The sequence below is a fragment of the Crocuta crocuta genome, unplaced genomic scaffold (assembly GCF_008692635.1).
Source record: "Crocuta crocuta isolate KB4526 unplaced genomic scaffold, BGI_CrCroc_1.0 scaffold36, whole genome shotgun sequence".
Classification (NCBI taxonomy): domain Eukaryota; kingdom Metazoa; phylum Chordata; class Mammalia; order Carnivora; family Hyaenidae; genus Crocuta; species Crocuta crocuta.
This window is the reverse complement of record NW_027532203.1, coordinates 3891573-3902465: the sequence shown is the minus strand read 5'-3', so window position 1 is coordinate 3902465 and position 10893 is coordinate 3891573. Positions and strand designations below refer to the sequence as shown.

General features: G+C 40.6%; 1 protein-coding gene across 1 annotated transcript; it reads left to right on the top strand.

Annotated features, from left to right (window-relative positions):
- The first annotated feature begins 1771 nt into the window (after window positions 1-1771).
- SERPINB13 (serpin family B member 13) lies at window positions 1772-10597 on the top strand. Its single transcript, XM_077777628.1, has 8 exons — window positions 1772-1833; window positions 1996-2177; window positions 2688-2744; window positions 5214-5342; window positions 5743-5860; window positions 7271-7413; window positions 7617-7772; window positions 9542-10597. The coding sequence occupies exons 2-8, from the start codon at window positions 2013-2015 to the stop codon at window positions 9944-9946; spliced, it is 1173 nt and encodes a 390-aa protein (XP_077633754.1). The 5' UTR covers window positions 1772-1833; window positions 1996-2012; the 3' UTR covers window positions 9947-10597.
- The last annotated feature ends 296 nt before the right edge of the window (window positions 10598-10893 follow it).

Genomic DNA, 10893 nt, shown 5'->3' with positions numbered 1-10893 from the left:
ATGTATCCAAGGTGGAGAACCAGTCCTCTAAACAATTCTTTCCAGAGGATCCTAAAGATCACTGGGGATGAAGAAGGCCCGCCCTCTGATGGGTTTTCCACCTGAGTCATATCTATTTAACTTGGCCATTCTAATGTTACTCTTTGGTCTTGGGCTGAGTTCCTGCTTTTAATCTTATGTTGCTGTCTGGCTGATTTTGATCTTCTGAGTGAGCCTCCAAAATCCTTTGTAAGGGATTAGAATTTAAGCTCTATTCTGTGTCCTAATGTGCACCCTTTGTGAGCTACAGTTCCCAAAACAGTTGATGACATCAAGTGCGCAGCTTCATGGCCGTGAGTGGAAGAAATAGGAAATGTAACCCTCGGCTTTGTCATTAATCTTGTGTGGTAATTTTATTAGGGAAATTGTCATTGAGAAACCAAAAATTGTTTTACTGGAAATGCAACGATAATGACTAGGGAGAGGCAGAGAGGGACAGAGAGAGAGCCCTATAAATTAAAGATCTCAACAACTCATATAACATATGCTTCCTGGTACCTTTCCTAGCCACCTCTTTCTCTCCAGAAACCAGGTAAGTTCCTTCTTTAGCTTCAACTTGAGACTTTGGTGTTTTGGGAACACTGATGTTTATTGATTTGAAAGACGTACGTTCATTGTGCGTAATTTTCCTTGGGGTGGTTTTATTCATTTCAGTGTTTACATAGTCATGACAATATATCATCATCTTGTTTGACAATATGTTAATTGATTTTATTTCTTTAAAAAAATTTTTTTAGTGTTTTATTTATTTTTGAGAGAGAGCGAGAGAGCGAGCATGTGCATGAGTGGGGGAGGGGCAGAGAGTGAGGAAGACAGATTTTGAAGCAGGCTCCAGGCTCTGAGCTCTCAGCAGAGAGTCTGATGCAGGGCTCAGACTCACAAACTGTGATATCATTTAACTGAGTTGAGCCACCCAGGCACCCTGACTGATTTTATTTCCGAGTTAACTCGCAAGGAATCCTTGTAAAGAAACTTGGGGTTGAAATGGAAGTTTTAACAGCAGACGTGGAATGCTTTCACAGGAATGGGCCCTTGATTCAAAAAACCCCTCAAAGTATGTAGGCTTTCAAAACATTTCTTCTGCATTAATCTCATTCTTGTTTTAGGATTTTTCTTAAGGCCTTCATTAACTAGTTGTAACATAGCTGGTGGTGAAGAAAGCATAAAATGTGTTTTAACTGTTTGTTTTGGTAAATAGTAATTGCTCTTTAAAATTATGCGTGTGTGTGTGTGTGATTACAAAAGTAATATGAACTCATGGTACAAGCCTGAAACAATATAGAAAAGTGGAGGAAAGAAAACACTTTTGCCCCTACTTAATAACCCATGGCAAAGAGATCTGTCATTGCCCTTTAGGGAAAATTCAGACAAGACTCAAATTTTCATGCAGTTAGGGTTTGGGGTTTAAGACAGTTAATCTATCCTGTCTCTCTCTGCACTAGATTTTAATCAGTTGAGAGATAGAAAGTATCCAAGAAGGAGCCACTATTGACTTTATTATTTTAAGGTTGGTTTGGAGACCTGAGGTCAGGAGGAATTCCCAGGCCTTCCCGTGGCCTGGTCACGGGCCAGCAGCCAGACGGTCAGACAGGAGCAGGCAAGGGCTCGGCCTGCCTGGGGCAGGTTAGTGCGGGAGGAAGCGGTGGGCAGGCAGACGCAGGCAGGCCCTGGCAGAGAACAAGAGAAAAGAGAACCATTTAGGTGTCAACCCTGCTGCCTGGGGGAGTGAGAACAGAAACTTTGGAAGATGCCGGATTGACTCCCGTCTCCTGTCCAGAGAAGGCCAAGGAAAGGGTGAGAAGCAGGCAGCAGTGACCCTTCCCTGGGAGAATGAAAACCTCTATTTTCTGAATCAATGCAGGGAGATCAAGAGAATCAGGAAGGGCTCCTGGGATATAAAGCAACTCAAATAGGTGGAAGGAGCTCATTTGGTTTTGATTGTTGTTGCTGTTCTAGATCTTGCTGGATTCTTCATGGATTCGCTCGGTGCAGCCTACACTCAGTTTGGGTTTAATCTTTTCCAAAAGCTGAATAAGGTAAAAGATGGCAACATCTTCTTTTCCCCCGTGGGCATTTCAGCCGCCATCGGCATGCTGGTCTTCGGGGCCCAAGGAGCCACCGCGGTGCAGTTACGGAAGGTAAGGAGGCTCCCATTGCTGTCCAAGCAGGCTCTTCTCTGGGGGCAGCCCTCCACCATCACCCTGAAATGGGTCCAGGAGACAGAGAATGCATGTGAAGACACGGAGCAGTTTCATGTCTATCAGGGAAGTCCTGGTCCCTCTCCAAATATCGCCAGGCCATCTGCTTCCTGGTGCTTGAAATTCCTTTGAGTGGGGGCAGAGTGAGTGGCTTTGTCGAAAGTCTTTAAGCTCATTATTAAATACAGAGCATGAAGAACAAAACCTATTGGAGGAAGTTGCATAATCCCCACTAGGCTATAAATGGCACATCAAAGATCATACATGAAAGGAGATGCCAGTGTAGGTGAGATCAATGGGCAGTCCAGACCTGGGCATGGCTTTGCGAGGAGAGAGATGCTACCCATTTACCACTGAAGTCTCTTGAACAAACATTCTACTTCCCTGGCCTGATTCTATGTGAGGGTTTCTCTATTCCACCCACAACCATAATATTTTCTGTCCTTTCAGATGCTTTCCTCTGAGAAAGACACAGAGAGCTCAAAAATAAAAACTGAAGAAAAAAAGGTGAGGAGATATGTGTTAGTCTTCATTATGTCTGTGTTGTTGATGTGGGCTCCCTCGGAAAATGTGTAGAAGGGGTAATAGTTTATACTTGGTTTTAAGCAATTATAATCACTGCAGCCAAGTAGGGTTGCTAGTATTATATAGTAATAAACCCTTAATATTAAGGGAAGATTTTAACTTTATTTTAAAAAATGTTTTAATGTTTATTTACTTTTGAGAGAGAGAGAGAGAGAGACAGAGCACGGGTGGGGGAGGGGCAGAGAGAGGAGACACAGAATCCAAAGCAGGCTCCAGGCTCTGAGCTGTCAGCACAGAATCTGATGCGGGGCTTGAACCCACAAACCATGAGATCGTGACCTGAGCCAAAGTTGGATTCTTAACCGACTGAGCCACCCAGGCACCCCAAGGTATTAGGAATCCTTATACACTTCTGTAATTCTGAATAATGCAATTCCGAGTAACTTTTAACTCTTCCCTCTGGAGTAAGAAATAAACTATTGACAAATTAGCTAATGCCCCAAGTACCTTCCTTGAACACGTTCCCCTCCTCTCCTGAAAGAAGATGTGCCACAATCCTGAACTTGGTGGTTATTATTTCTGTACTTTAAAAAATTTTATTATTCTTTGCAACCTGATTCTTTTTGGCTCAGAATTATATTTATAAGATTCATCTATTTTAGGTGGATACTTGTAGTCCTTGATTCATTTTCATGGCTGTTAACCCATTTATCCTGTTCATAGGTGATTGCTTTCTTCCTTGCTTCCTTTCTTCCTTCTTATTACAAACAAATGACCCTTCCTATACAAACCTTGTAGTTTCCCTGGATGATAGTCTCTCTAGTCCTGAGCTTTCAAATATGGCAGCCATTGAATTGGCTACAGAGTATTTGAAATATATCTAGTTCAAACTGAAAGGTGCTCTAAGTGTCAAATATACATTGGATTTCAAGATCCTAGTATGAGAAAATAATGTTGAAGGAAAACTGTTTTTCTACTCACAACACTTCTGACATTGAGTGTTTGTGTTTCCTCACATTAAGCAATTTTGACACTAACTGCATGGAGTCAGTGCAGACACCACAAGTTAAAAGCCTTCGTTCCACAAGACTTGCTCTCCTTCAGATGCTAATTGTAAGGAAGTAGGTTCCCAGATTGTAAGGAAGTAGGTTCCACACTCTGTCCAACTTGGCTACAAATCAGAGGATCCCATTACCCCCCTATTCAAATTGGATAATTTGCTATATTGGCTCAGAGAACTTAGGGAAACACTGGTTTCTTGTAAAAAAATACCAACAAATAGCCATATGAAAAGGTATATAGGGTGTTAAGTCTCAGATTGTCCAAAGTGTTTGGGGCCCACCACCCTTCTAGCTCATGGATGTGTTCACCAACTCAGAGGTCTTTAAACATTGTAGGGTAGGGATTTTTATGAAAGCCTTATCATATAGGCATCATCAATGATTAGCTCTGTCTCCAGCCCCTCTCCTTTCCCTGGAGGATGGGAGATGAGGCTGTAAGTTCCAAGCTTCTAATTATGGTTTGGTCTTTTCTGATGACTAGCCCCCATCTTGAAGTTGCTGGAACAAAAGATGCTCCTATCACCCAGAAAATACCAACGGATTTAGAAGTTCTGTGTCAGGAACTGGGATCAAAGAGAAAATATTGAAAGAAAAGATGCTTCCTGGCACCCAGGAATTTGCACTCAGCAAATTACAAGGTTTAGGAGCTCTGTGTTAGGAACTGGAGAAAGAGACCAAGAATACATTTTTTATTTTGTCACAGATATAAAATATCTTGTTAATTTTTATGTATTATTTTGTTGAAAAAATATACCATACCTGTATGTTAATATATATTTGTATATCATAGTTATGTTGAAATGATGTTCTAGGTATATTTGGTTTGATAAAATATATTACATTTTATTTCATCTGCTTTTTACTTTTAAGGATGTAGTCACTAGAAAATTCAAGATTATATATGTGGCTCACATTTGTGGCTTGCACTATATTTCTATGGGGCACCACTGGTCTATAGTATATATCTGGCAGGTAGGGTTTAACTTTATTCAACTTTATTTTGAATTTAACTTTATGTTCATTTAACTTTTTGTTCCACTTTGTTAAGTATTACCAAATTATTTGCCAAGGGGATTATACTAATATCTGTGCCACTTGTAGTGTACATTTGTCCATTTCATACAGTTGCACAGAGAGAGTGGGGCCTGAAAACCCACTGGCCTTGAAGTCCCCAGTCATTGATATTCACAGACAGTTGACCCTTGAACAACATGGGGTTGAATGGCACAGGTCCACTTAGATGCAGATTTTTTTTGGATAAACACAATACAATACTGCACATGCATTTTCTCTTCCTTACGATTTTCTTAATAACATTGTCTTTTATTGAGCTGACTTGAAGAATACAGCATAGAGTATATATGACATATTTATTGTTTTGATTTTGAAGATTGAGAAGACAGAAGAGATACATCAACAATTCCAAGAATTTTTGAGTGAGATAGGCAAATCCACTAATGGTTATGAACTGAGAATAGCCAACAGGCTCTTTGGAGAAAAGACATACCTCTTCCTTCAAGTAAGTTTTGCTGTGTCCACCACATCTGTGAGTGGTGTTCATGAATGGCTAATGTCTGTTTTAGGACTGTGGGTCCTGAAGGCATGCTGCCTGAGCTGACTGCCTGGCTCAGCCCATGTCACTGGGTGTGTCCCCTGCCTCTTCTCCAGACATTCAGGCCCTTTGGGAGCTTCTGTTTAATTCCAGCAGTCTAAATCCACTTTTTGCCTTAACCCTATTGCACCTGCCAGAAATGTGCTTGGAAGTGCTCAAAAGTGATTTTCCCAGCCATCTTAATGTACAGCCAACTTAATGTACAGATACATTTATTTAGAGATGCTGGAAATGGATAAACTGAATTCCTTTTTTTAATAAATTGAGTTTTCAACCTCTTTCTACTCTTTCCCTGTTCCTCCTAAAGAAATACTTAGATTATGTGGAAAAACATTACCATGCATCTCTGGAACCTGTTGACTTTGTAAATGCAGCAGATGAAAGTCGAAAGAAGATTAATTCCTGGGTCGAAAGCCAAACAAAGGGTACAGTATGGATGGGTCATTCATGATAAAACACTTCTTGAGCACCTGCTCTGAGAGAAGACCTTCACACCCAGGGGGTGCTAGAGTGCACAAGCTTTTGGGGGCTGCAGACTTGAGATAAATTTTTCAGGGTTAGGAGGGCAAGGCTGAGCATGGGGGGCGGGGAGAAGACATTACAGAGAGTGGGATGGTCTCAACAAATGGGAGAGAGCCAACGAGGCACCAGGGAGGGCCCACCGGAAGCCATCTTCATGGAAACACCTAGTGGAGAATGATGTGCACGTGGCTGTGGATCACAGTATATTCGGGGCTTCCGAAACTGGACTTATGTCTGTGTTGGGCTCACATCTTTTCCTTTATATCAGAGCCTTTCTTTCTGAGTTTGGGTCCATAAGAGGAAATGTCACAGAGTGTTTCCTTTTTCTTTGTCAAGTAGAAACATTTAGCTCCCCTCCCAACAAGACCTGCCATTATAGCCTTCAGCTGGGGTTGCCTGGGCTTCATCTGCCCTAGAGCATCATGCTGGGATGGTAACTTTCATCCCCATCCACAGCAGAGAAACTGACAAAGCCCTCACGTCATGCTCTCCCCGTATCCCCTAATATGAGCCAAACACACAAGAAATACCAGAGAGGACTATTAATACGGAAATGCACTTTGGGGGCAAAAGCTGATACTTTAGTGTTAGAGTTTCAGAACACATTTTTAAAATTCCAGTTATCAGGAAGACGTTATTATTTCACAATGCAATTTTTCCATCTTCATACTTAGTCCAAAAAATAAAATAAAATTTGAAGAGCAGGGAAAAAGAGGGTCTATCAACGGTTGATTGCAGGCAATATTCTTCAGAATTTAGTGTGGGATGGGCTAAACCCAGAGACAAAAACATTGCTCCTTTTCCAATAATATAAGAAATTCCTAAGTTTCAGGTGGTAACTGTATCAAATGGGTAAAAATAATAGCTTACACTTACTGTGTGCTTATCATGAGCTGGATAACAGTCTAAGTGCTTTATGCATATTAAGTCATCTACTCCTCGTAACCACTCCATGAGGCAGGTTTTATTCCTGTTTTGCAGATGTGGAAACTGAGGCACAGTGAGCTTAAATAACTTGCCCGATATTCCTCAACTGGTAAGAGGCAAAACTGGATGCTAACAGAGGCAGTCTGATCCCAGAATTTGAACTCTTAACCACCATATTTCAATTTATCCAATGGGATAAATGGGCTATGGGCAAAATGAGACTCTCCCTACAATTCTGCCAGCAAACCTCTTGTCGGCAAGGCCCTGAGGTGCTGACCTGGCTCGGTTTTTAATGATGAGTCAAGTCCACCTGCATCACATCTGCCATGCATAGCACTGGTGATTTTGAAGATCGGCCAATTTTGTTGTTGTTGTTCATTTTGCAGAAAAAATCAGGGACCTGTTTCCAGATGGTTCTCTAGACAGCTTCACCAAGCTGGCACTGGTGAACATAGTTTATTTTGAAGGGCAATGGGACAGGGAGTTTAAGAAAGAAAATACCAAGGAGGAGGAATTTTGGCTGAATAAGGTATGGCCCTTAATTTATTTATGTGATGTGTTTACATGTGGAACGTACAATCTAAAGTCATATTTGAGCGAATGTACTTGGTAGATAGCAGTGCTGATTGAAGCATCTTTAGTGCTATTTTAGGTGGAGCCAATGACTTTGGTAGGCTAACCTGATTGTCTTAGGCCTCTTTTGACATTGCTCGCTCTGTTACTTTGTTGCAGAGTACGAGCAGATGTGTGCCAATGATGACACAGAGCCATGCCTATAGCTTCGCTTTCCTGGAGGACTTGCAAGCCAAAATTCTGGGAATTCCATATAAAAACAATGACCTAAGCATGTTTGTGTTGCTGCCCAATGACACAGATGGTCTGGAGAAGGTAAAGCCTCACATCTCCCCAATCTTGCTTTCATTTCCTGAAGCTTTGTGTCCCAAAGCTTGTTTCTGGGTAAGCTGGGAAACAGGACTTTTGATTTGGAGCTGCTGTCAAGCAGGAGGTATTCCTTACTCTGTCCAGCAGCTACAGATGGATGTCAAAAAGGGGCGTTAAACAGTACTAGGTTTATTAAAAACAACCAATACCAAAATATTTGGGGATGAGCTAAAATTGAACATTTAATATTTGGGAGAGCCAAAGACCAGCCACTATTCTGAGAAATGGTTAACCTCTATGCACCTTTTTCCCAGAAAAGAACTGCATGTACACATACAGCAAATTCTGCATCCTGTTCTGTAGTCTATTAGACCTCCTGAATTTCTTTCTTGGACCATTAATTTCTTTTTATTTGTTTAAACAATTTTAAGTGTATTTATTTATTTTGAGAGAGGGGGCACAAGTGGGGGAGGAACAGAGAGAGAGGGTGAGAGAGAGAATCCCAAGCAGGCTCCGCTCTGTTAGCACAGAGCCCAGTGTGGGACTTGGACTCATGAACTGTGAGATCATGACATGAGCCAAAATGGAGTTGGTCGCTCAACCGACTGAGCCACCCAGGCGCCCCTAATTTCTTTGTAAAGATTTTTATTTTTTTGGAGTTTTGGTTTACAGCAAAATTGAGAGGAAGGTACAGAGATTTCCCATTTCCTCTCTGCCCCCCACATACACAATCTCCTCCCTAATCAACATCACTCACCAGAGTGGTAATTTTTAAAATCCAAGGATGAACCTCCATTGACACATAATAATCATCCCAAATCCATAAGATCTTTAATCTCGAACCCTTTGATTTAGTCACCCTTTACTCAAACCTAGCCTGAGATATCTCTGAGAAGAGGTCCAGTACATAGAAAGCACTCAGTAAGTGATGGTTGCTATATTATTATAATACCAGATGCTATTCTATGGCTGTGAAACATCTCCAGTTACTTTACATGTTGGAACAATTTGGGATAGCAGGATGGCGATATGTACAAAAGCTTTAAGAGTATTCATACTCTGACTTCAAAATTCCAGTTTAAAAGAAGCAAAATCAGTCAAATCAGTCATTTCTGCATTAAATATACTAAGATACCTAGTTTGAAATTCATCATTGTTGTGGTCATCATCATCATCATGACTTATTTTTGGATCCACCAGATCTATCAGCATTTATCATGCTGCCTATTTACTTACTGGATGATTGTGAAATGAGTGGATGAATGTTTGGCAAAATCTATCAGCCCGATGGTTATATTATGTATTCAGTCTGAAGACATTTAGGAGAGATATGGGCCTCTGAAAAAGTTTACATTAAAAGAAGTAACATGGATATTTACCACAATTGCAACTATGTAAATATAGATATTATGTAAAATATATTAATTATAACATTTATTACAGATAATTTATATAAATATACAACTTACTATATATAAATTATATGTTATATATGCATAAAAGACTACAAGGGGGTAGAAAAAAATGAAATAATATGTGTTAGATTGATAGAGTAAGGAATAACTTCTCATCCTTAAGAATTCATTTACTACTATTGAGTTTTCACATACATAAAATAAAGAAGTATAAGACAAGTGCCTGCTATATAGACAACGGTCTAGTGGAATAGCATTTCCTCTTTCGTTCATTATTAAAATTAATCATTTCTAACAGAGACGAATCAGTGTTACAGTGTTTCAGCTTTGTATTGATAATCATACCATTTTTCTGAATAGATTATAGATCAAATAACTCCAGAAAAATTAGTGGAGTGGACTAGCCCAGGGCATATGGAAGAAAGGAACGTGACCTTGCACTTGCCGCGGTTCGAGGTGGAGGATGGGTACGATCTGGAGGCCGTCTTGGCAGCCGTGGGGCCGGGAGACGCCTTCAGCGAGTACAAAGCGGACTCTCCGGGGCTGTCCGCACACTCGGGGCTGCGGGCGGAGAAGTTCCTGCACAGGGCCTTTGTGGCGGTCACCGAGGGAGGGACTGAGACTGCGGCCGGCACCGGGGTGGGCTTTGCCCTCACGCTGGCACCGGGATATGAACACTTTCATTGCAATCACCCTTTCCTGTTCTTCGTCAGGCACAAGGAGTCCAACAGCATCCTCTTCTTCGGTAGATTCTCTTCTCCTTAGGACAGTCACTGCCTTGGCAGAGAACCAGTGATGCAGTATCAGTAAGACTGTGGGTATAGCTCGTTCTTAAAAAAAAAAAAAAAAGGGTCTTACTTGCTTGCATTCCAGTCTTACCAGCAAAATCATTGACTTAAGTGACTGTAACGGTGCACGTGTTTGTAATTCTCCAAACTGAAATGTCCTTTTGTTTGTGCTGCGTAAAAACTTAGTTAAATCAAGGCTCATAAATAATCTCCTGTTGGTTTCTTCTGGAAGTAAATCAACCTCTTGTAATTTTGTGTACTAATGGCGAGAAACAAAGTCTTCAGTAAATACATGGACTCGTGACTCTGGGAGTCCCTCTAGTTATAACGGTTTGACGGAATACACGAATAAAATAAAACAGTAATTTACTCAATTTGTGTGTTACCTTTTCTTTCTCAGCAAGTGCAGCAAACTGCACAGAAGAAAGAGGCTTTAGAAGCACATTAGCAAAACATAAATTCAGGCTTAAGGTCAGGACAAAATAAAACAATGTATCAGACAAAGAGGATTCCCATATTTTCATCTTCTTTTCTAAGGGAGCATATTATCTGTTGTCAGTTGTGTAAGCCTTTTGATATTGTGAAATCAATGTGATTCTGAGAATATAAATATTGTAGCCGATCGATATTTTTACCCTGTCTCTTTTTAAAATGACAATACATATTTGGAATGATTTTTAGAAGAGTGTTTTCTTTCTTTTTTGCCCATTTACATATTTCTGGTTATTTTGTGAGTGAGCTGGGGGCACTGCCAAATGGTATTTTCTCGAAGATGCTGTTTGAAATGCACGGAATCTATTGCTGATGCTCTTTATTGTGGACCTACTCTACTTTCTTCAGTTTTTAACAAGATCCCATTACTGATTTATTTTTTAACAGCTCTATTTATAACAACTATAATTTACCTACCATACAATCACTTTG